The sequence below is a fragment of the Rhinolophus ferrumequinum genome, unplaced genomic scaffold, assembly GCF_004115265.2.
Source record: "Rhinolophus ferrumequinum isolate MPI-CBG mRhiFer1 unplaced genomic scaffold, mRhiFer1_v1.p scaffold_84_arrow_ctg1, whole genome shotgun sequence".
Taxonomy (NCBI): domain Eukaryota; kingdom Metazoa; phylum Chordata; class Mammalia; order Chiroptera; family Rhinolophidae; genus Rhinolophus; species Rhinolophus ferrumequinum.
In genome coordinates, this window is record NW_022680440.1 from 2,605,225 (window position 1) to 2,632,085 (window position 26,861).

At 39.4% G+C, this 26,861-nt stretch overlaps 1 protein-coding gene across 1 annotated transcript; it reads left to right on the plus strand.

Moving 5' to 3' along the window:
* LOC117020098 (zinc finger protein 658-like) lies at positions 1-26,861 on the plus strand. Its single transcript, XM_033102341.1, has 5 exons — positions 1-240; positions 3,060-3,116; positions 6,737-6,863; positions 7,152-7,247; positions 22,041-26,861. Exons 2-5 carry the CDS (start codon positions 3,102-3,104, stop codon positions 25,283-25,285), a joined length of 3,483 nt encoding a protein of 1,160 aa, XP_032958232.1. The 5' UTR covers positions 1-240; positions 3,060-3,101; the 3' UTR covers positions 25,286-26,861.

The window sequence follows — 26,861 nt, forward strand, 5'->3', positions numbered from 1 at the left end:
CGCACGCTAGTCCCGCCTCCTCCCGAGGGTCCTCTGCAGACTAGGAGGGACAGGATTTCTTTGTCGCTCGTGATTTTTCCGGGAGCAGAGGCTGCGCTGGGCCCCTGCGGTCAGGTCGGCTGCTGTCTGGGCCGCGAGGCGGGCAATCCCCGGGGACCTCCAGGCGGGCTCTCCACTTCCCCAGTCCCGCGGGCGTGCGTGCGTGCGTGCGAAGTCGGCCCCGCGGACGCGGCGGCGCAGGTGGGGCCGAGTCCCGATCAGGAGGAGGTGCTCGGTGCGGCGGGATGCAGGGGGTGCAGGCGGCGGGAGGGGCATGCACCTTTATGACGTTCACGGTAAACTTGAGGCTACTAATCGTAGTTTGCATAGTTACTCTGAGAATTAGATAAGGTGTGATCTGCAAAACATTTTGCCAAATTCTTATAATCACTGTGTCAGCTGCTATCAAAAGACACTTTGTTCCCTTCATTTATTTCATTTGACCATCACAATAAGCCTACTTGTGGGTATTACCCATGAGAAAACATCAAGCCTAAGAGAAAACTTACACAAGAGTTTATTTGAGCTAAACTGACGACAATTGTCCGGAAACAAAATCTCAGCAGATTGAGTAAATGCTCCGGAAAATGGCGGTTTTACAATTTATTTAACACAGTAGAATCGAAGCAGGAGGGTTACCTGAAATCGATTGGTCATGGATTAAAGGGATGGGAGAAAGCAAAGCTGGGAAATCTCTGTGATTGGATAAAAAGTAAATTGGAGAGACAGATACTTCTTTTACATTGGTGGGGACTGGATAGTTAATAGCAGTTTACAGCACATAGAGATGGTAATCAAGGGACAAGAGTAACAAAGAGATTCTGTAGTTTCCTGCTCTGGTGAGGCCTGTGGTGCCCTGAGGGTCCCATAAAAGGGATTATGGTGACATCCCAAGCGCCTGTTTGTCTTAAAAGCTGAAAAGAGGTAGGCAGGCTCTTTTAAGGTAAAAGATTGACCTTTATCAAGGAATCTACAGGCCAAGGACATGACTATGGACCAAGACCTCTTCCAGTTAGGAATTTTTATGTTCAGACCGTCCTGTGTGGTTAATTTCCATCTCTCAGTTGGTAGGGCCTGCCATGCAGACCTCCCCTGAGCTTTTCCAGTTTAGTATGTGGCCCGTTTTCCATCCACAGTATAGACATGCCATTTCGTGTGATAGAGTGAAATACCCCACAGGCTCTACCTGGTAGGTGTGAGAGGTAGGACGTAGATAATAGATTTTCCTTCCCATCTCTTGGTCTTCCCAATGCCCTCCCTGCCCCAAACCCAGAGCTCCAACCTTTGGAGCACTTAGCACAGTAGCCTGTCCTCAAATCCCCAGAGACATCATTGTGAAGTAAATGCGGACAGAATCTTACCACGTGGTAAACACATCCTGGGATGTGTGGGTTTTCTCCAGAGCCCCTGGGTGGGACTGTGAGGCTCTTGCGCCTTCCTGCACTGTCCAGGATGTCTCCATCCTCAGAGGTCCAGTCTGACAAACTAATGCAGTGCTGGCCTGTAGGAAGGTAATACAAATATAATCAAAATATAAATTAAAAATGTTTAGTAGCAGCAGTAAAAAGAAAAGGAGGTGAAGTTAATGTTACTGGTGCATTTAATTCAGTGCATTCAAAATCCTATTTTGACTCGCGGCACTAGCCACACTTCCGGTGGAGCAGCTGCATGCAGGTAATGGGTACAGTGCTGCATAGTCCAGTTTTCATGAATTCCAAAAGGGTCAGGTTTGGAGTGTTAGATGAAGGTTTCAAATGAAGTGAATTTGTTTCTCAGGCTCAGGTCCCAGCCCCTCTGGAGCAGAGTAACTCTTTTAACTCAGGGAAGAGGGAGGAGCCTCAGAAATAGCTGCCACTTGGGGGAACAGCTCTGCTGACAGACTCCTCACCGGAGCTTTAAGTAGAGGCAGAAGTGTCTAGAAGGAGCAGGTCCTGATTTGCTCCACCAGAAGCAGTTCTTGATACCGGAGGAAGCCTGCGTCAGACTCGGGGATGTCACCACACCCAGAAGTCATCACAGACTGTGTGATGGTGGATACTGTGGACCAACTTGCAGAAAGTGGCACGTGGGTTTGAGAGGGATTGGTGTCTGCCAGGCTGCGCAGGAAAGGGCACCTGACTGGAAGGCCGGTGAGGACTGATGTCCAGAGAAGGTGTAAGCAGGCAGAGCTGACGAAATCCTAAACAGCACCTTGTTTCCTTTGTTCTGCCCTTACACTCTCTGAGCTGCTCTCACACCGTGTCCATCACCTCATGTGGTATCTGGAGTTACGCTCATGCTCCCACTTTCCCGAACATGGAATTAACGCAATGAGAGTAGACGAAGGGTTTTCTGTATTGGACACTTAGGGAAGCCCCAAAATATTGGGCCCGAAATAAATGATTTTTGTAGTCACGCCAGACAGAACTAAGGAAAGCAGCACACGGCTGTTTACTCTCACAGGTAAGTTCTATAAACATCTTATCAACAGATGTTTTTTAGGAACTGCAACCAGTTTAGAACAAAAAGTTAAACAGTACAATTCTTGCATAAAGTATCCCATCTTTGTTTCAGTTTCTGTGGAAACTCTTAACTGAAGGTATAAAGACTATAAGAACTTGATGAACAATCCAGGCAGAGTCATGTTTTGACATTAGTTTTAATGAAGGAAGGTGGACCTCTGGTGGACCTGAATTTGTTTAATTAGTCCTCTGTTTTACTTACATGCTTCTATTTGTAGTTGTTGTTGTTGTTCTTTTGTATTGATTAGTCAGAATTGTGAATTCCTTGACAAAAAGCAGTTGACCTCCCTCGGTGAAAATGCAAGGTGAAGCCCACGTGCTCATATCACAGATGCATGTGACCAGGTGGTAGTGCCTCCATGTGCTTCTTCCTGTTCCTTCTCCAGAATGTCAGAGGGCCGTGCTCCCACAGGAGGCTTTTCCTCCAGGTAGTGTTAGGAGATTTGTAGGCAGGTGAATATAGGAGTTGTAAGGAAGACCAGGTTTCTCATGACCCCATTTCTCTTTCTTCCTCACCAGTGGAACCTTCAGTGTTTTACGTTCTTCCAGGAGCAGCAGAAAATGAACATCGCTCAGGTGAGTTCAGTTGTTAATACCCAGTTTATTTTACAGTGGAAATTATAAAGGCTTAAGTGTCTCTTATGTTAACACGCAAAAGCAGACGTAGAGATGGATCAGATGCATTCAGAATTTGTAGAAATAGAGATGAATAGCAGAGCGCAGGTGGCATGTGGATATATGCAGATTCTGTGATCTTACGAATTTACCAAACTGGAGCTTCATGTTTATTTCTGAGATAGTTGATGACCGTGCCAGTGTCAGAAAATACTTCTTGAAAGGCTGACATTGCTGAGAAGAGAAAAGCAAACTCTCTTGTAGAATGTTAAGACAATGGAAGATACAAAAAAAATCTTTGTTGATTTCAGGTAGGTGATTGATTTAGTTGACAACTTTCCAGGAATAACCCTAAAATAATATAGAAATTTACCTCTACTTGTTCTGCAATAAAAATAGAAAACTTAATGCTGAATGTATACTCAGTAAATACTGTTTTTCAGAAACTGAAACACGGGTTGAACGAACACATTTTTCTGATTTATCAACTGGATATCCTTGAAATTACCCTGCATAAATATTTCGATTACCTATGATATTCAAGTTGCTCAGCAGACGGTTTAAAATTCGGTTCTCTTTCACATATTTCAGCACTTCTCATTCATATTTCAAACCTCTGCATGATGCCTTGTTTTCTTTCCTGACTTGCCTGTGATCTTGTGATCAGAGACTTGATTATAATCAAATCCATTGGGGCTTGTCTAATCCTTTCCTTACTTGACTTTTTTGTATCACTTGCCTCTACTTCTCTTTTCCTTCTAGAAAGTTTGTCTGTTAGTGTCTGTGACACCCTCCACTGGCTCTGCCCTCGCCTTGCTGCCATCTTCATGGAGTCATCCTCTCTCCTTTGTCCTTTCACAAGGCTCACCCCCAGTTTCCATCCTTGGCCCTTCAGTCTGCTCTATTGTCCTGTAAGGATTTCATCCTCTGTTATTTTTTAAAAACAGCTTATTGAGATTCAATCCACGTACCATGCCAGTCACCCACTTAAAGTGTAAAATTCAATGATTTTTTAAAGTGTGCTCACAGATATGTGCAAACATCGCCACAGTCAATGTAGAACATTTTCATCACCTTAGAAAGCAACTCTAAACTTAACGACCGTCCCATCGTCCCATTTCCCCTCCAAGCCCCAAGCAATAACTAATCTACTTTCTGTCTGTATTTCTTGTGCTCTGTAGCAGTTGAAGTTTCTTCAGAAATTTCCTTCAATGCCTGGAATCAGTAAGTCTCCCAGTCTTTGCTCTGTGCGTGTCAGGACATTCCTTCAGCGGTGAGTCAGGCAGTTCACAAGTCTGCAGAAGCCTTCACTTCCTTCTTATGCCAAAGCTCATGGTCACCTAGAGGTGACAGCTTAGGACCATCTCACGTGTTTCCTGAACATGGTCTGAGCCCTGCCTGGGTGTATGCACAGTTCTATGCATGTGTGGAGCCTTCTAGATTCTCACAAATATATCAGATCTTTATTAACATCCCATTCCCCAGCATTTCTTTTTAAGCTTCTTGATCACGCCATTGTTTGCCCCTGCTGTTACCAGCACTTCAGGTAGCCCCTAAGTTAAACACGTGCCTTTCAATGATTTGACAAATGCTTCTGAGAGAAGTCTTTTCACACATACTATGTGATGCTCAAGTTACACACAACTAACTTGGCTCAAATAAAGACATCGTGTAAGTAGGATCTTCCAGGGAACCACCAACAGGCGAAATGATGCCAGTTTTCTGGGAATGAGGCTGTGATGGAACCTGAACGCAGTGCTGCCCCTCCTGTAGTTGCCAGGCTGCTGGCTGCAGACCGTTGGTTCTCAAACTACCGCAGAGTTCAAGAGGGAGAGTGATGGGAATAGGGTAAATTAAAGAGATACGGTATCACTGCTTCTACTGTGATTCAGCCATTTTTCAAACATACTTTCACAGATCGCCTTTGTTAACTTCTATAATTTTTTCATTGTTTTTGAAGAGGAGAGAATTTTCCAGGATCCCTATTTCAACATTTTCACCTCCGTCACATGTTAACTGCTTTTAATGCAGCTGATTTTTATTAAGCCATGTACAAAAGAGATTGGCAAAAAATAAAAAAAAGAATAATGGTCCTTTTCTCACTAATTTTTACTTTTGGAAAATATGGTTAAATCTTCTTACTTTTTTAGATCAAAATAAATTGAATGAGATGTGTTCCTGTTGTATTACTCATTTGTTTTAGTTCCCTGCTACTAGCACCGAGCTGCACAGAGAGAAGGTATTCTCTCAATGACACTGGAGACGTAAATGAACACATACTTGAATACATACCACTGGGGGAAAAAACTTGTTTCTCTCTTCTTATCTCTTAATCTACCTTTATTTTATTTCCCTGTGATAAGAACAGTTGACATGAGATCTGTTCGCTTTCAAATTTTACATGTCCAATTCAGTATTGTTAACTAGCGCCACAAGGTTATACAGCACTTCTCTAGAAATTAATATTTTTCTCAAGTGAAACTTTATACCCGTTGAACGGCAACTCCCCACTTCTCCCTTCTCCCAGCCCCTTTGAAGTGTGTTGTTGTGGAAACTTTCCCTTTCTCGGTTTCCAAGACTCTGACCTCTCATGGTTCTGTTATGACCTTTTAGAAAAGTTCTCTGGCTTTGTGACGTATACATTTTCTTCCCGCCTCTTTAATATCCACGGTCCCTGCAAGGCTGGTTTTGGTACTTTGCCCTCCTCATCCCAGTGTGCTCAAGGTGCTGTCTGATGGCCTCTGATACCTTCAGTTACCACCCAGATTGCTCCTAACTCCTTAATGCTTGTCTTCATCCTAGACCTCCTCTGTGTTCTACAACCGTGTTTGTGCTAGTTTAAGGGACAGTTCCAGCTTCATGTTCCACAGACATTCGGGAGCAACGAGACCAGATCTGTCTCATGGAAAATTCTACCACAGTTTTTTTTGTTTGTGTACCCGATATCAGTATTTGACCCCAACATTGAAGAAGCTGCTCATGTTGCTTGACTGGGTAGCTGTATAAGAAAGTAGTTACCACATTGGGTGCTGCTTCTGCTCTGTGATTCCATCCCTACCCTTATATCCACTGCCATTACTTCAGTGTACACAGTTCTCTTATACAGGTCTCTGGGATTCCAACTCCTTGGTAAGTTGTGCTTTGCTTTTCATAAGCTTTAGACTTATATACTGTTGTATATTCATTTAGACAAATCCAGTCGTGTGTGTTCTCTCCACAGCTTCCATGTATTTGTCTCCCATTGTTGGTGGTAGTGGTGTCCATGGAGGATTGAATGTCCTAGAATTTTCTAGGACAGTCCCTTGGGATGTAGAAGAAGAGTTGCAGGAAGTCTCTGCATAATGAAATTTTTTGTCTTAAAAACCGACAATTCATAAATATATATAAATTAAGTATGTTACATTAAAATGCTTTTTAATTAATTGAGTAACTCTAAAGTTCAAGACAAATTAGATAAAAAATCAACATTCTTTATACGTATTTGTTTTGGAGCCTTAAGCGTAAACAGGAAAATACTAGTTTTCAAAGGTATGTGCTCTGTCACCTAATTCTGACCTTTTAAACAAAGTATGTTATCACAGGGATCCGTGTCATTCGAAGACGTGACTGTGGAGTTCACCCAGGAGGAGTGGCCGTACCTGGGCCCTGCTCAGAGGGCCCTCTATAGAGATGTGATGCTGGAGAACTACAGCCACCTGGTCTCCGTGGGTGAGCAGACCTTACCACCTGACTCCCTCTGCAATATAATTCCTTTTTTTTTAACTTATCAAAGCACATGAATCTTTTATAGAGATTAGTGTTATTCAACCTTTTGATTACGTGGCCTAGGTAACTGAAACCTTTAGAGAAACAAGCAATGTTTGTGTCATTACTTTCCTATTGAAAGCAGCAAATGGTGCTTTCATTTTGCTGTTGCTGCTGCATCTTTCTCCACAGTCAGAAACTAGAAAGCCCATGGATCGGGTCTACATATCCCCTCAATTGTTGCGTTCACAGGGTATTGCATTACCAAACCCCAGGTGATCTTCAAGTTGGAGCAAAGGGAAGAGCCCTGGTCCTTAGAGGAAGAATTCCTAAACCAGAGGTACCCAGGTGAGTGAGCACGGACAATGGGCAACTCCAGGGTAGTTAGACCTTAGAGGGAAACACTTCTGACAGTTGTTTTTCTTTTTAAACAGCTTTATTGAGATGTAAGTCACATATCACACAACTCACCCATTTAAGGTGTACAGTTCACTGGCTTTTAAGATATATATATATATATATATATATATATATATATATATATATATATATATATATATATATATGTAAACATCACTACAGTCAATTTTCTTCACCTCAGAGAGAAACCCCATACCCTTTAGGTGTCACCTCCCTATATCCTGTCCCCTCCAGCCCTAGCAACCATTGATCTTTTTGTGTCTATAGGTGTGGCTATTCTGGACATTTCATACAAATGGAATTACACATTATGGGTTCTTTTGTGATTGGACTCTTTCAGTTTCCATCACAAGGTTCATATTGTTGGGTGTATTAGTACTTCATTCTTTAATTGCAAAATAATATTTAATTATGTGGATATACCACATTTGTTTGTTTATTCATCAGTCATTGGATACTTGGGATTCCACCTTTTGGTTATTATTGAGTAAAGCTGATATGATGATTCACTTACATATTTTTTGCGTGGCCATAAGCTTTTGTTTCCCTTGAGTTCCTAGCTAGGACTGGAATTGCTGGGTTCTGTGTTAACTGTGGAATGCCATACGGTTTTCCTCACCTGTACCATTTTACATTTCTATGCCAGTGTTTGAGGGTTCCGATTCCTGCACATCTTCAGCAGCACTTATTATCTTACATTTTGATTTTAGCCATAGTAGTGGATGTAAGAGGCTATATCATTGAGGTGTTGATTTGCATTTCTGTATTAGTCAGCTTGGCTGGCATAACACAATACTGTAGCCTGGGTGGCTTAAATAACAGAAATTTATTTCTCACAGCTCTGGAGGCTGAAAGTCTAAGATCAGGGGACCAGCATGGTTGATCTCTGGTGAGGTCTCTCCTCCTGGCTCACCATGTCCTCAGATGGCCTTTCCCCTGTGCATGCATGGACAGAGAAAGAGCTCTGATATCTCTTACTATTTTTATAAGGACTCTGTTTCTGTAGAATTGGGAACCCATTTGTATTACCTCATTTAGCCTTCATTACCTCCCTAAATGTCTCATCTCCAAATACAGTTCCATTGGGAGTTAGGGTTTCAAAATAAGAGTTTGGTGGAGACGCACTTTAGTCCATAACAATTTTCCTGATCACTAATGATTTTACACATCTTTTCTCGTACTTATCGGCCTTTGTCTAAGCTACTAAAACAATTCCAGGAATTTCAAAAGTTAATGTTTTCATTGTAATTCCTCAAACAAAAAGTAAAATCATCTTAAATAAGTGTTCTCACTGAAACTTCGTTGTGCAGCCATTTAAACAGGGTAAGAAAGATAAGTTAGATCAAGCATATTTCACAGTCACTAAGCAGAAATGATTGAGTTCATGCTTATTGGCTAAAAAGGATATCCCCAAACAAGTATCTTAGAAAGATTATAATAAAAGAGTGGTAGAGTTATTAAGTCACTAAATATAAAACAACTTAGGGTTTAGTGTTCTGTTATCGCTCAGGTTTGAATTTCGGCAATATACTCATTAACTTAAAGAGGGCCCTTTAGTGCAGTAGCACAGGTTAACGGGAGCCTGTAAACATTTGAAAGACTGCACCGAACTATGTGATATCAATGATCATAAAACACAATGTAATGCATTTCTAAGAACTTAGAATTCACTTAACTAGGAGATTCTGATAGATAGTAAGTCTTCCGTTAAGGATGTCGATACATTCTTGAAAACTGAATTTAAGCAAAATGACCTATAGTGAAACACCTGTATCATAGGCTAATGGATATAAACAATGGTTAAGTTCCTAGATTAAACACATCAGCAAACTTCTACATAAAAATCCAAAACACTTCTAACATTAAACATTCATGTAAGTGAGAGCTATACATAGATTTAAGAAAGATTAGTGATTATTTTCCAACCCGCTAATGCCAGTTCAGCATGGCAGGTGGCCAGATCCTATCCCGGCAGCTCGGGGCTGAAGGTTGGAACCCACCGTGGACAGGACGCCATTCCATCGTAGGGAGCATCACACACACCACACTTAGTCAGACTGAGGGCAGTGTAGACAAGCCACTTCACATAACATACACATCTTGGGATGTGAGAGGAAGCCAGAGTACCCAGAGAAACCCCATCCAGACATGGGGAGAAGGGGCCCATTCAGCGCCGACACTGGCCCTGGCTGGGAATCAGTTTTGTTGTCATCAACGTTGTCACGAAATGATGTTTAATGAACGGAAGTTATTTGAGGACCTGCTGTACCTCATCTGATGAAATAAGAAATACTGTGGGTATTAAACATGTATGTCTATAGAGGATATGAATGATATTTGTATTAAAGTGAAATGTATTTGTGTGTATGCTGAAATCAAAAAACAAGCTGTTCAAATTCCCATGGAATAATAAGATTGTATGAATATAGTTTTAGTCTAAAAAGAAAACAGTAACCAACCCCAGCAAATTAGAATCACCACAAATATTCTCTCAACTTAGTTTGATAAATCAATCTAGTAATTAATGATACAATGAAGAAACAAAAACTTTCAATATGGAAATGTAAAAAATGATCTCTTAAACAATGTATAGCAAAGGAAATCAATTCCAAAATTGCATGGCATTTTATAAAATAAAAATGTGTATTAGAAACCTTAAGATATAGCTAAATAAGTGAATAGAGATAAATTTGTAGTGTCATATTTATATAAATTAAGTGAGAACAATGGCAAAAGTATACTAAATAAAAGCAGAAGAATATAAAAGTGAAATTAATAATGAACCGGAAAACATAGAAATTGTAGAGTGTTCTGAGAATAAAGTACAATAAAATGGGTGAAACTTAGGTAACCCTAACAAAGACAAAAGAAGCACTTTTTATATAAAAAATTCAAGTGGATATGTATTTGTAAAGATTTAACGCAATGTCAAACTAGATCCCATCATAAAATAGAGTGAACTTACTCTGCCAGATATCAAGGATTTATGTAAAGCTCTGAGTAGTTAAGTAGTGTGCAGCTAGTGGTGGGATAGTTTAATACATTAGCGAAACAGAAAAGAAAGCAGAAGAAAAAACATGTGTTTCTTCTGAAGACAGTAGGTCTTCGACACATGGCACTAGCCCCACAGAGCAGTGGGGAAAGATTTTTGAGGTAACCTTATGGATGAGAACCAAAATATTGGATTCAGGTGGCTTAATGACCGGATTTTCAAAGCAAAACTAGAAATATTCTATATGATGATAACGAAAACGTGTTCATAACTGTGCTTAGGGAGGGAATTAATAGTATATAAAAAAGGCTTAACCAGGGGAAAGATGGAGTAAGTATATTCCTTCCTACTTAACCCACTAAATTCAGTTAATCATGTCGTTGTACTCATAGTACATCTATACATGTTTGTGTGTATATATTATGTTGTTGCAAAAGTAATTGCAGTTTTTGCAGTTACTTTTGTACCACCCTAATATATATGGGAAGATTCTGAAAGATGGAAAGAAGAGTGAAGATGAGCGAGGGACGTTGGCACCTGAAGAAACACTGGGTGCCAGCAGGAGGCGTCTGGGGGCCTGATCTCTCACCCCTGCCCAGTGTTAACGTGGCATCTTCGCCAACTCCCGGGTGTCAACAGAGGTTTGGTGGGGAACCTGGACTTGTCTCCCGACTTGGCAGTAGTGAGGCTGCACCCCACTTCTTCTGTTGGTGTGGTTTCGGAGGAGGCTGGCTAAAACTGAACATCAACTTTGATAAAGTCCAATTCTTTAATTTTCTCTAAGGACCATGGTTTTGTTGTCCCGTCCAGAAACATCAGAACTCAAAGGAACACAGACTATTCCTACATTTTGCCCAGAAATTTTTAAATTTCACATTTTATCCTTTGTGATCTATTTGGTATTCAGTTTTATAGAAAGTGTGAGGTATATGTCAAGTTTAAATTTTTGAGGAGGGAATCCAGTTATTGTACCCTCATGTGTTGAAAAGATTATCATTTTTTCATTGAGCAGCATTTGCAAGATCTTAGAAAACAGATGGGAATATTTGTATATTTCTGCCTATGTATGTATTTTACATAATTCTGTGTGTCTTAGATTGTACATTTCTATGGAATCTCTATTCTTTTTTATTCATCTACATATCCTTATGCCAAGAGCCCATTACCTACATTACAGTAGCTTATTAATTCTTGAAAAGGTAATGTGAGTCCACCAACTTTCTTCTGTATCAATCTTAAAATGAGCTTCTTGATATTTACAAAAAAGTATGCTGGCCTTTCAGCTGGGATTGCATTGAATCTATACATCAAATTAAAGAGAATTGACATCTTAATAATATATGGCCTTCCAATCCATAAATAACATATACCTCTCCATTTATTTAGGATTTCCTTGATTTCTTTATGATTTATTTTCATAAGTAGTTTTCAGCATAGAGATACTGTGTGTGTGTGTGTGTGTGTGTGTGTGTGTGTGTGTGTATTCATACGCGCACATGTATGTTATGGTAAATTATGATGTTTATTCGATTTCAGATTGCAGTTGATGATATTTGTATAGTGTTGGCTTTGTATTTTGCCTTTGCTGAAAACACTTATCAGTTCAAGGAGGTTTTTTTAAAGATCTTTTTGTGATTTTTCTTTGTAGACTTACTCTGTATCTTTCATTTTTGTTCTTGTCATGTTGCATTGGTAGAACTTCCATTTCCTTCTTAACTAGAAGTGCTGAGAGTAAACATCCTTGTCTTAGGGTTGAGGCGGTCAGTGTCACTCTTAAGTATGATGTTAGCAATAGGCTTTTTGTAGATTCCTTTTATTAGGTCAATGAATGGGTTTTGAATTTAGCGCTATATTTTGTTATCTTAATGTATATAATTGTATGGTTTTAATTCTTTCAGTTTTTCATATGATGGATTAACTTTTGAATATTGCAACAGTTTGCATTCTTGGGCTGAATCCCACTTGACTCTGGTTTATTTTTTTTTTATATATTGTTGTGTTCTTTGGGCTACTGTTTTTCAGTATTTTTACGTTTATATCATGAAGGATATTGTATTGGTCGGTAGGGTTTTTTTTTTCTTTTTTCTTTTTTTCTTGAATTGTGTTTATTTGGTTTTGCTATGAGGGTAATATAGGGCTTATAAAATGATTTAGGAAACATTCCCACATCTTGAATGTTCTCAAAGAAATTAGGTAAAAGTGGCATTATTTCTTCTTTAAATATTTGGTAGAATTCACTAGTTGACACCATGTAGTCCTGGAGCTGCTTTTTGAACTACATAATTTTGACCACATATTCAATTTCTTTAATAGATCTCTTTGGGTTGTTTCTTTCTGCCTGAGATATTTTGGTAGGTTTTTGTTTTTAGGAAATGTGTCCATTTCATGTGAATTGTCAAATTTATGAGCATAAGAGTTTCTCTTAATATTCTTTATTATCTCTTTAATGTCAGTTGTGTCAACAGTTATATCCCTTCTTGCTTTTATTTCTGATATTGATCATATGTTTTCTCATTTTTTTCTGCGTTGCTTTTTATCATTTAAAAAAAAATCTATTCAAAGGAGTAAGCTTTGGTTTGTTTAATTTTTCTCTGTTTTCAATTTCATTCTCTAATCCTTATTATTTCCTTCCTTTTACTTTAGATTTCCTTCTCTGTATATTTTCTTAAAGTAGAAGCTTAGGGAGCTAGTCGGAGGTCTTTTATTTCTAATGGGAAACATCTGAGGTATAAATTTATTTTGGAGTACTATTTCAGCTGCATGCTGCAAATTTCTCCGTTTTGAACAGTTTTCATTTACTTCAAAAATTAAAATTCATTGGGGTGACAATGGTTAGTAAAATTACATAGGTTTCAAGTGTACAATCCTGTAATACATACATATATATATATATATCACAATGTGTGTTCACCACCCAGAGTCAGTTCTCCTTCCAACACCATATATTTGACCCACTTTACCCTCTTGTATCTCCCCCATCTTCTTACCACTAAACTATTCTGTGTATCTGAGTTTTTGTTTCTTTATTTGTTTGTCGTGTTCCCTTGTTGCCTTCAGATTTATAGCCCACATACATGTGAAGTCATATGATTCCTGACTTTTTCTGTCTGACTTATTTCGCATAGCATAATAATCTCTACTTCCCTTGCTTTTGAGGTCAAATTCATAAAATCCTCTTTGAACCCAAGGTCCATAAGTTTAGTACCTATGCTTTTTACTATGCAGTTTGTTGTTTCAGGTCTGATGTTTAGGTCTTTGATCCATTTTGAGGTAGTTTTGGTACACGGTGACAGATAGCAGTCCAGTTTCATTCTTTTGCATGTGGCTTCCCAATTTTCCCAACACCATTTATTGAAGAGGGAGGCTTTCTTTTCTCCATTGTAAGTTTTTGGCTCCTTTGTCAAAAGTTATCTGTCCATGTTTATGTGGGCTTATTTCTGGGTTTTCAGTTCTATTCCATTGGTCTGTGTGTCCATTTTTCTGCAATATCATGCTGTTTTGATTATTGTTGCGCTGTAGTACAAGGTGAAGTCAGGGAGTATGATACCTTCAGCATTATTTTTTCTTCGGATTGTTTTGGCTGTTCAGGGTCTTTTGTGGTTCCATACAAATCTGATGATTTTTTGTTCTATTTGTTTAAAAAACACCATTGGGATTTTGATGGGGATTCCATTAAATCTACATATTGCTTTGGGGAATAAGGCCAGTTTAACTACGTTGATTCTCACAATCCGTGAGCACGTAATGTCTTTCCATTTCTTTCCATCTTCAGTTTCTTTAAAAATGTCTTATAATTTTCAGTGTGTAGATCCTTCACGTCATTTGTTAAGTTTATTCTGTGGTGTATTATTCTTATTCTGTGGTGTATTATTCTTATTCTGTGGTGTATTATTCTTTTTTGTTGCAATTGCAAAGGGAATTGTTTTTGTTTTTTTTTAGATTTCTTTTTCTGAGATTTCACTCTTAATATATAGGAATGCAATGGATTTTTGTATGTTGATTTTGTAGCCAGCAAGATTATTGTATTCATTTGTTGTTCTAATAGATTTTCCAGGAGTTTTTATGGTTTTTCACATAAAGCATCATGTCATCTGTAAAAATTGACAATTAAACTTCTTCATTCCCAATTTGGATGCCTTTTATTTCTTTCTCTTGCCTGATTGCTCTGGCTGGGATTTCCAATATTATGTTGAATAACAGTGGTGATATATGACAACCCTGTCTTGTTCCTGAATGTAGAGTGAAGGGCCTCAGTTGTATACCATAAATTATGATATCAGCTGAGGGTTTGTCATATATGGCTTGTATTATGTTAAGGTATTTTTCCTCTATACCAATTTTATTGTTTCAAATATAAATTGATGTTGTCTCTTGTCAAATGCTTTTTCTGCATCTATTGATTTAATCATATGATTTTTATCTTTTATTTTGTTTTTGTGGTGTATCACATTGATCAGTTTCTGTATGTTGAACCATCCTTGTGCCACAGGGATGAACCCCACTCCGTCATGATGTATAATCTTTTTAATGCATTGTTGTATTCGATTTACTAGAGTTTTGTTTAGCATTTTTGTATCTGTATTCGTCAGAGATATCGATTGATCTGTAATTTACGTTTCTAGTTTTATCCTTACTGGGTTTTGGTATCGGGATAATGTTTGCCTCAAAATGAATTAGGAAGTATTGCCTCTTCTTCGTTTTTGGGGAAGAGTTTGAGGACAGGTGTAGATCTCTTTGAATGTTTGGTGGAATTCACTAGTGAAGCCATCTGGTCCTGGACTTTTACTTTTGGGAAGGTTTTAGATAACTGATTCAATTTCCTTACTGTTGATCGGTCTACGTAGATTTTACAGTTCTTCCTGATTCAGTCTAAGGAGGCTATATGTTTCTAAGCAATTGCCCATTTCTTCTATTAATATTGAATTTGACGACATATAGTCCTTCATAGTATTCTTGAATGATCCTTTGTATTTGTTACATTCGTGGTAACTTCTTCTCTTTCATTTCTGATTTTCTTTGTGTCATTTCTCTTTTTATCTTAGCGAGTATAGCCAAGGGTTTGTCAATTTTATCTTTTCAAAGAATCATTTTTGCTGAATTTTATTCATCTTTTCAAAAAAATCATTAAATTTTTTTTGTCTTTTTGTTCTCTATTTCATTTAGTTCTGCTCTGGTTTTTAATATTTCCTTCTGCTGACTTTGGGTTTCATTTGTTCTTCTTTTTCTAGTTCTTTCAGGTGTAATATGAAGTTGTGTATCTGGGATTTTTCTTCTTTCTTGAGGTAGGCCTGTAGTGATATGAATTTCCCTCTTATTGCTGCTTTTGCTGCATCCCCAACTTGTTTTGGGGGTGGAGGGGAAAGAAACTTGATTACTTTAATAACCTCAATTAAAAAAGCAACCCACACATATATTTTTTAAAGGGGGCTTTTTGAATTGGATGGCCTGAAAGGTGAAGAGGTTTAATAGGATACTTGAAAGCTAATTACAGCCAGATTTAAGAAGCCTGGTGTTTGTTCAGATGACAATTTGAAAGAAAATGCTTCAGATTAATGGAGCCAGCAGCTCTTCCATAAACTTGCAGCAATTAGAGCTCATTTCCTTAAGTTGTAAATTGCCACTTATTGCTCAATAAGTCAGCATTTGAGCTACTAAAGGATTATTTTTAACTACTTCAATATGCCTATTGAGTAATGGGAAATATACAGCTGAATTTAATTTATGCCATTTTAACAAACTCACCCAGCCCGTCAAAATGTTTTGAAGTAACGACATGCATTACTCAAGCGTTTGCAACCCTTTGCTGGAGTTTTGTTCTTAAAAACGCAGCCTCTCTGGGCATTTTTTGCCTTCTATTACAAAAATTCTAACGGGAAGATGGGGGTGCAAACCTGAGCGGCCCACACCTCTGCCTTTCAGACTCTTGGCCTCCCACCTTCTGGCAGCACCTGGCGAGATCTGGATAAAGCCAGAGTACCGCTGACCCTCTGCCGGGACCCTCAGATGCACTATCTCCGTAGGACCCAGCACACAGAGGCCGCTTCCTCACAGACACAGAGGGAGTTTAAGCAGTAAAATCCCACGTTCGCAGGGTGTTCCCTGCCCAGCGTTGGAGCAAAGTCAGTGGTCCCTGGTGCAGTTCCCCCTGAGGTGCTCAAACAGGCTTCAGTTGATTTTCAAACATAAAAACTCGAGACACCCATGGGGCCTGCCTCCAGAATGAGGTGAGAGCTTGTCAGTTTTCCCCATCTACTCCACGAATGTTGTGACTGGAGTATCCTGAGATAGGCTTCTTTGGGAAGTTTTAAGTAAAATAACCCTTCTGGCCGCCCTGAGGTCCCCCAGGGGCTTCCGGAAGCCACGTCTCTATCTGTTTTGCTGTGGGCCCACCACAGTGTGGATCTCCCTGCAGCCACAGGCGTGCCTTAGGGTGGGCAAGCCTCCCCGGGCGGCAGCACACAAGGAATCGTGCCTCTCTTGGTCCCAACCAACAACCTTACGGACATCCCGACTTGCTCTCCCCAGAGGCTGTGATCACCTGGGCAGATAGAACAAAAGCTCGACTCACATGTACCCAAGTTCGCCTTAAGCTGGAGTCTTCATCTCCCAAATTATACTCTCCATGCCTTAGGTTAAGTGAGTTTGTGCGGAGGAGAGGCATGTTTATTGACTAACGCTACTACTACGTAACAACAAAAAAAGCCAGGTCTGAACATGAGGCCATTATCAGTAATTTCTGAACCTCGTTTAGGAACCCAACCTGGTTGCATTTCAAGGGAAGTGCAATTCAGCTGGTCTGGTACAGCATCAGCTGGTCTCCTTCTCAAGGGGAATTACCAGGTCCAGCACATCCTTTTCTTCTAGTGTATACAGAAACATCTGATAGCTTTTCCAAAGCATGGCACTGCTAGGACTGCTTATCTAATACCAACTCCACAGGGTCAGAGGCTGTTCTTGTCTCCTGATGTCCCCCTCACCTGCCCCAATACTACACTAATAAAATCTGACACCGAAAGAATAAGAATGCTACAGGTAAGTCTTATTCCAAAGAGGCTGCTGTGTCCGTAACCATTCTTTGATGGACTCTTCTTAAGACTCTTTCCCCAACTTCACTAAGGTGTGTCCCTCCAGGAAAAGCTGCATCCCAATAAATTTGATGGGATGTATATTCATTCTCATTTGTTACTATGTATCTTTTGATCTCTCCTCTTATTTCTTCTTTGACCCAGTCATTCTCTAAAAGCTTGTTGTTTAATCTTCATATGTTTGGGGTTTCTCCTGCTGTCTTTTGGCAGTTGATGTCCAATTTCAAAACCTTGTGATCAGAGAATATTCTCAGTATGATTTCAGTGTTCTTAAATGTGCTGAGGCTGGTTTTATGTCCCAATATATGGTCTATCCTTGAAAATGTTCTGTGTACACTAGATGTTCTAGGTACACTAGACAGTCTGATGTTCTAGGATGAAATGCTCTATACATGTCAATTATGCCCATTTCATCTATTGTGTCGTTTAGGGCTGATATTTCTTTATTTTCTGTTTTGATGATTTATCCATAGCGGTCAAGGATGTATTTAGGTCCCCTAGTATAATTGTGTTTTGGTCAATTTCTCCCTTTAGTTCTGTTAATAGTTGCCTTGTATGTTTTAGTGCTCCCTCATTGGGGGCATAAATGTTGATGACTGTTAGGTGTTCTTGTTTTATTGTCCCCTTTATCATTATGAAATGTCCATCGTTGTGTCTTGTTACCTTTTTTATCCTGAAGTCTGTTTCATCTGATATCAGTATGGGTACACATGCTTTTGTCTGGTGACCATTTGCTTGGACTGTATTTGTCCTTGTAGCTGAGATGCGTCTCTTGGAGGCAACATATGAATAGGTTTTGTTTTTTGATCCATTCTGCTACTCTGCTTATTTATTGGTGAGTTCATTCCATTTACGTTTAGGGTGATTATTGATATATGAGGATTTCCTATCATTCTGTCTTTGGTTTTCCGGTAAGACTGTGTCTCCATTGTTTCTTTGCCTTTTCGTTACTGTTTTTGTATTTCAGTGTGGTGATATTCTATGCTTTTTCCCTCTGTTTTCTTATTTCTATGTTATATATTTCAGTTCTAGATTTTTATTTTTTATTTTTTTGAGTGTTTACCATTAAATTTATGTAATAGCAAGTTTCATATTTACAGTAGTCTTTTTTCTGCAGCATGTGTCTTCTCTCCATTCCCCTTTGTAGGTTCAGACCTTTACACTCTCCCCTTTTATGTTTTTGTTGTCGCAAGTTATCCCTACTTACACTGTGAGTTGATTTCTGAGTTGCAGCAGCAAGTTGTCTTTTATTCTTATTGCCTTTTTTAATGTATGTTTCTTTTTTATCATTTATGTTTAAGTGTATAGTGCCCTGTTTTGTGCAGTGGTTACCATTTCCTACTTCTGTCTGTCCATAATACAACTCATTGTTTTGTATTCTTTTTTTGTTTGTTTGTTTCAGGACAAATAGTTTCCTTCAGTATTTCCTGTAATGTAGGTCATGTATTGGAAATTTCCGCAGCTTCTGTATGTCACAAAATGTCTTTGTTCCTCCTTTATATCTAAAGGATGTCTTTGCTGGATATATTATTCTTGGGTCATAATTTCTTTCAATAGTTTGAATATTTGATTCCACTCCCTCCTGGCCTGTAGAGTTTCTGCTGAGAAAGTTTCTGCTTTCTTTCGTAGGTTATGTCCTCTTTTCCCTGGCTGTCTTGAGAATTCTTTCTTTGCCATCAATTTTTGACAACTTCCACACAATGAACTTTGGAGAAGGCCTGTTTGGGTTGAGGTAATTAGGTGTTCTATTTGTTTATTGCATTCAAGGATCCAGATCTTTCCACAAGTTTGGGAAGTTCTTCTCAACTGTTTGTTTGAATATACTCTCTGTTCCCTTCTCCCTTTCTTCTCCTTCTGGTATCCCCATTATTCTTATGCTGCTCTTTCTGATGGAGTCAGAACGTTCTTGTAGAGGTCTTTCATTATTTTTAAATTCAAGTCTCTATTTTCTTCCATCTGTGTCATTTACAAATTTCTATCTTCAGTTTCACTAATTTTTTTCCTCCATCTGGTGAACTGTATTACCTAAGCTGGCTATTTCATTCTTCGTTTCTTTTCTTCAGTTCTTCATCTCCAGAATTTCTGTTTGGTTCTTTTATAAATTTTCAGTCTTTTGTGATAAAGTTCATTTTGTTCTTTGATTGTGTTTCTGAGTTCGTTAGCCTGTCTGTGTTCTCCTGCATCTCGTATTTTCAGAACTGCAATCTTGAATTCACTGTAATTTAAGTCACATATTTCCATTTGTTTGAGTTCACTTTCTGGAGACTTCATTTTCTTTCTGAGCTGCCTCGATACCTTGGTTGTTCATGGCAATTAATGAATTATTATTCCACTTCCTGGGCATCTGCAGTTGATATAAGGAGGTCTTTCTTTTGCTTCCCGGTAGGTGTTGGTAGAATGTTTTATTTTCTCTCTGATTGCAGCCTCTTACTTTCTCTCACGCTGTGGCATTATATTTTCTCTTGCACTGTTCTAGCTTCTCACATGATGGGGGGTTCCCTGGAAGGTGGGCTTTTCTGTGAGTGGGTTGCCTGGATCTCAGGGCACTGCCTCCATGGCGGAATGTGAAAGGTATTAGCGTGCTGAGCTTCTGGAGTCCCAATGCTCCCCCTGCAGCCCGATGCAAAGCCTGTGTGTCTCTGTGGCTCTGGTTGCCCCTCCTGTAATTCTCCTAGAAAGGTGGAGGTGGGGTGGGCTGTGAGAGGTGGCTGGTTCCTTTGTGGCTCTGAACAATGGTGACTACCAGCCCACAATTCTCTTGCCCCTACAGTTCCTTCCCTTTCACCAGGATTAGTTGTGCTGTGAGCCTGTACCTGGGCTGCTGCAGTTCTCGGGATTGTAGATATTCTGTTCTTTAATCTGAGACTTCTACTGTTTTTTCTGGAGCTTGCTTCTAATACTGGGATGGTGTGGGTGTGGCAAGCTCTGGGAGGGTTGGCGGGAGGCAGCCAGGCTCTGGGTCTTTGTTTTCTGTTTTCTGCCTCGTAGTGAGGGCTTAAACCACCTTTCTCACCCTTATGTATGAGTATTCAGTCTTTGCTCTGAGGTCTCTGCCGCAAGTGCTGGGTTCAGCTGTGTTACATGCTGCTCCCTCAATCAGGACTGTGGGCCATAGTGGGTGCACTTGCTGGCCAAATTCTTTTCTCTCTCGAGACCCGCATTAAGCTCCGGTCTGCATTGTGTGACCTGTGGCCCACATCCTAGCACTTCCTCCTTCCCTTCTCCTCTGCTTGCACATTTGCCCTCCTTCAGGTGATTTGATTTGTGGATCTCTCAGATGTGCCTGTGTGCTGCACAGGGAATCTTTTGTTGAATTATTGCTGTTCAATTTGTTGTATCTTCCAGGGGAGATTTCAAGAAGCACTCCTCACGCCGCCATTTCTTTGAGGTAATGCCCCTCAAAATATCTTAAGGTTCTTCTCTGAGACGTCCCCTTTGACTCATGGTTTAAGTGGAATTGTATAAATATAGAATTATCTTGCATTTTTCCATATAACTTGGTGTTGCTCATTTTTAGTATACTTTCTCTATGGCTTGAGGTTACACTGTATGATTTTTCTTGTTTATAATTGTAAAAATGTTTCTTAACAGCCCAGAATGTGGTCTGTCCTGATGAACAATGTATGTACATTTTAATATAATTTGAATTCAGCTCATTTTTAATATATTGTGTCTTTGGCTTTTGAGGGTATGGTTTTCACAAGTGCTGCTTCATCTCTTCTAATTGTAGTATGGGACCTAATGTGTCTTCCTGCCTGTTTTCTTTTTTCTGGGCTTCTTTGTTTCCTTCTTTTGTTCTCCTATGAGTTATCCACGAGTGCCGTAAATGAACAGATTTGTTCTTCCCATGCAGATTTCATAGAGTACTTAGGAATGTGTTTCCAGGTGGAATTTTGTCAGTAGCTGCTCTGACCAACTGCCAGAATATCCTATGAATGGAAATTTCTCAGGATTCTTCATAATCTTTCCTATGAGGTCTTGGTTTGGCCCAAGGAAAATTTTGCAAGTGTGTAGAAATTCTTTATATCTGTAGTAGAACCACAGGGAAGAGTTTCTTTTTTGGGGGTGGTTGTGGGGGAAGGGGTCTGAGTGTGATGAATATTGTGAAAAAATATTTCTGTTCTGTTAGATCACCTTTTTGTGATATCTTTGGCTAGAAGATACAGTATTTTCATGAAGCTCTTTTGTGTCTGCCTCTTCTTGGCTTGGATTACAGGCTTCTCCAGCACTTGAGTACCCCATATAAGATATATGGGAAGTAGAAAGAAAATCTTGGAATTCTCTTCTATGTCATTTCTTAAGTCCAAGAGTCCTCCATCTTTCCATTTTGTAGCATCTTTATTTTTTTGTTAGTTTTTTCCAGGGATTTCCAATTGAAAGGGGAAGGACCTGGGTAGAACGGGGCTGCTCCATCTTGGCCAGGAGTGGAACTAACACCTACGTTTGTGTGTTTGTTTGTTTTAAGCAATATGGATGAAGGGAGAGAGAGAGAGATACTGTACCTGTTTTTCTCTCTGTGTGCATGAATTCTTAATTTTGGAAGCATGACCAGAAACCATGCAATACATGATAAAACATGGCTATAAGCTCCTTTAGGTAAGAAATGTAAGATTCATACGATGTTTTCCATTTTTGTCATTTTAGGACATTACAAAGTTGATGTCTACCTTGCAGGGAACCAGGAAGAACAAGAAAAACCTCTGTGGCAAGTAATATTCAACAAAACATTGCGTAAAGAAGGTCAGAAAGATATAGAAAAACCAATTAATCTGGATACAACTCTAGAATTTTCAGGAAAAATGCCCTGCAAATGTGACTCACGTAGAATGAATTTGCCACAGGTTTCCGAATTAATTGTTAATGGTAGAAACTGTTCAAGAAAGAAGACTGATTACATGAATGTATGTGAAAAGTTGCAGCTTGATATTAAACAGGAGACAACTCACACTGGAGAGCAATCTCACAAATATAATAAAAATGTGAATGTAGTCAATCATAAGGAATATTGTCAGAAATTTCAAAGTCTGGAGCAGCCTTTTGAATGTAATGAACTTGGAAAAGTTTTACATGGTGAGACTGTTGTCTGTGTTACAGCGCAGAGTTGTCTAACAGAAGAGGAGTCCTGTCGGGATGATGAATTTAGGAAAAACGGTGATAAATCAGCTATATTTAACCAAATGAAGGCTGACACAAGAGACGAATGCTTTGATATTAATGAATGTGAGAGATCCTGTGACGAAAATACCATTGTGGAATTCAATAAAGATTGCAGGGCTATGATAAACTATGAAGGTAATGAAACTGGAAGTAACCTCAACAAGAATTCACTCTGCACTCAACCTCAGCAAACTGTCATAAGACAGGGTGATTTTGAATGGAATAAATGTGAAGAAAATATGAGCCAGAGCTCAATCCATCTAGTACATCAGAAGATACAAACTGGAGAGAAGTTCTGTGTTTTTAATGGACATACAGATACCTTCTGCCAGGAATTTGACTTTACAATACGTCAGAGAACTCAAACAGCAGAGAAATTCTACCATTGTGGTAAATATGAGGAATACTCATGTGAAAACTCACTTCTCAGTGTACATCAGGAGAGTGACACAGGAGAGAAGTCATTTGAAAATAATGAATGCAACAAATCATTTTATAAGAAAGCACACATCATTCAGCATCAAAGGACCCGCTCAGGGGAGAAAATGCATGAATATCAGGAAAGGAGGAAATCCTTTTGTTCAAATTCAAACACTATTCATTCTCCTACTACTCATATGGCAGTCAATCTCTGTGAATGTAATGAATGTAGGAAAACTCCCTGTCAGGCATCAAACCTCAGTGAACATCTCATAGTTCACACAAGGAAAAAACCTTATGATAACAATGCATTTGGGAAATCTTTCAAGAAACCTGTCCTTTTAGTACACCAGAGAACACTCACTGAGGTGAAACGCTATCAAAGTAGAAAATGTGGGAAGTCATTCGTCAAGATGAAACAGCTGAAAGAACATCAGAGAATTCACACCAGAGAGGAACCTAATGAATGTACTGAATGTGGGAAAACTTTTGCCCAAAATTCAGTCCTTAGAAAACATCAGAGGATTCACACAGGGGAGAAACCCTATGAATGTAATGAATGTGGGAAAACTTTCTCCCGAAGGGCAAACCTGTATGTACATCAGAGAATTCACACAGGGGAGAAACCCTATGAATGTAAAGAATGTGATAAAACTTTTGCCCAAAATTCAGCACTTAGATTACATCAGAGAATGCACACAGGGGAGAAACCCTATGAATGTAATGAATGTGGAAAAACTTTCTCCCGAAGGGCAAACCTGTATCTACATCAGAGAATTCACACAGGTGAGAAACCCTATGCATGTAATGAATGTGGGAAAACTTTTACCCAAAGGACAAACCTGTGTGAACATCAGAGAATTCACAGAGGGGAGAAACGTTATGAATGTAGTGAATGTGGGAAGAGTTTCTCCCAAAGGACATACCTGTGTGAACATCGGAGAATTCACACGGGTGAGAAACCCTATGAATGTAATGAATGTGGGAAAAATTTCTCCCGAAAGACAATTCTGTGTGCACATCAGAAAATTCACACAGGCGTGAAACCCTATGAATGTAAAGAATGTGGAAAAACTTTCTCCCGAAGGACAAACCTGTGTGAACACCAGAGAATTCACACAGGGGAGAAACCCTATGAATGTAAAGAATGTGGAAAAACTTTCTCCCGAAGGACAAACCTGTATGTACATCAGAGAATTCACACAGGGCAGAAACCCTATGCATGTAATGAATGTGGGAAAACTTTTACCCAAAGGACAAACCTGTGTGAACATCAGAGATTTCACAGAGAGGAGAAACGTTATGAATGTAGTGAATGTGGGAAGAGTTTCTCCCAAAGGACATACCTGTGTGAACATCGGAGAATTCACACGGGTGAGAAACCCTATGAATGTAATGAATGTGGGAAAAATTTCTCCCGAAAGACAGTCCTGTGTGCACATCAGAGAATTCACACAGGCGTGAAACCCTATGAATGTAAAGAATGTGGAAAAACTTTCTCCCGAAGGACACAGCTGTGTGAACACCAGAGAATTCACACAGGGGAGAAACCCTATGAATGTAAAGAATGTGGAAAAACTTTCTCCCGAAGGACAAACCTGTATGTACATCAGAGAATTCACACAGGGGAGAAACCCTATGAATGTAAAGAATGTGGAAAAACTTTCTCCCGAAGGGCACAGCTGTGTGTACATCACAGAATTCACACAGGGCAGAAACCCTATGAATGTAATGAATGTGGGAAAACTTTTGCCTATAGTTCAAGCCTTAGATTGCATCAGAGAATTCACACAGGGGAGAAACCTTACAAATGTCGTGAATGTGGGAAAAGTTGGGCTAACTCTTCAACCCTCAGGATACACCAGAGAATTCACACAAAGGAGAAACCCTATGAATGTAATGAATGTGGGAAATCTTTCTCCGAAAGGAGAGACCTGTGTGTACATCAGAGAAGTCACACAGGTGAGAAACCCTATGAATGTAATGAATGTGGGAAAACTTTCTCCCAAAGGACACAGCTGTGTGAACATCAAAGAATTCACACAGGTGAGAAACCCTATGAATGTAAAGAATGTCGGAAAACTTTCTCCCGAAGGACACAGCTATGTGTACATCAGAGGATTCACACAGGGCACAAACCCTATGAATGTAATGAATGTGGGAAAACTTTTTCCCATCGTACAAGCCTTAGAATACATCAGAGAATTCACACAGGGGAGAAACCCTATGAATGTAATGAATGTGGGAAAACTTTTGCCCGAGATTCAGGCCTCAGTCAACATCAGAGAATACACAGACGGCAGAAACCTTAAGGATGTAATGAATGTAGGAAAACTTTTGCTGATAATTCATCCCTCAACGTACACCGGAGAATTCACACATGGGAGAAACCATATGATTGAATGAATGTGGGAAAACTTTTGTCGCTAAGACAGCTCTTAGAGTACATCACAACAGAATGCACGGCAGAGAATGTCGAATGTCCCAAAGGAAATCATGACACTGTGAAGAAGCTCATAACACATAGACTAGCAAAGTTTTTTTCCTTTAGCTATTTCTTTTTGTGCTAGGTACATAGCTTGTGTAAATTTCCCAGTCCCGGTGGGTCTGTTCATGGAATATGATGCTATTTATTTAAGACTGTCCTTAAAATATCACTTTATGTTTCTGCTGTCTGTGTTATCCTGGAATGGAGAAATTTTCATGGCAAACTTGGGTCCTGTGTATTGAGCATAGCACCAAGGTTAAGGAAGCTAGAACCTGAATAATGGGGTGAAAGAGAATTGCCCACTAACAGATCTTCACCAGTTTTTTGTTTGTTTGTTTAAGCAAGAATTAAGTTTGTACTGTGTGAAGCTGTTCCAGATTAGTGTCTGTTGGTCAAATGCATATAGTTTAGGCAACTCTGTTAGAGTGGAATGAAATGCTATAAATATAATAAAATCTCAGAAGACCTTTCAGAATTCAACCTATCATTGTACATCAGAGACTACACATGAAGAAGAGGACTTCTGTCAAATGTCCTGAATAATCAGATGGCTTCATTAAAAATCAGATATCTAAGGGAAAAACATAAAAGCTTTTACCATCAATTGAATTTCATTAAACATGAAATAAGATCTTATACTGTGATAATTTGTGAACGTGTACTGAAATTGCATCAGATTTTTTCCTGAGTAAATGCGTCAGTTTCAAACTTGATAAATTCTTCACCGAGAACTGATGTACTGAAACTTGTGATTTATGTGTAATATTAAATTTATAGACAATATAGAAGAGAATATTCACCTGTACACAAACACTGTGGAATGTGAAGTTTTAAAGATGGAAGAATAACGTCAACTCTGTGGAGAACACCAATAAATGTTTGTGACTGAGCTATGTGGTACATCTCTGTGAGTATGTAACGGAGCTTTCGTTACTGCTTGTAGTACGAGGCAGTAGCTGAAACTGCTCTGGACCTATTCTCTTTCCTTTTCTGAGTGAGAGTCCATATGCTGCTTCTGTTGGCTTCTGTCAGCTTGATGCTGTTTGATTTTGGACAGCCTGCTATTTCTGAATATTGTTCTGGCCCCGAATTTCTGGGTCCTTGTCGATTTATGAGATTTGTCAAGGATTCTTTGTGTGTGTGTGTGTGTGTGTGCATGCGTTCATTTTTGTAGTGGATGGTGATTCTTACATGCTCTTTTGGTCTTCGTATTATGCCATTTATGGTTCATTGTGCTGAGTAATTAAAAAGCAAGTTTTCTTAGCCCTCTTGTTTGCATGTAGCCTGATCATCCTGTCTAGGATCTTTTCCCAACCCCGTGGTGCTTGCTCACACTGCAGCATTGCAAACCTTTTAATTTCTACCCTTCTTGAATAGCAGCGTTTAGAATTGGAACAAAA

Coding starts and splice junctions, on each gene's coding strand:
- LOC117020098 (XM_033102341.1), top strand. Junction 6,864..7,151: donor CAGCCACCTGGTCTCCGTGG/GTGAGCAGACCT, acceptor TTGCGTTCACAG/GGTATTGCATTACCAAACCC. Junction 7,248..22,040: donor CCTAAACCAGAGGTACCCAG/GTGAGTGAGCAC, acceptor TTGTCATTTTAG/GACATTACAAAGTTGATGTC.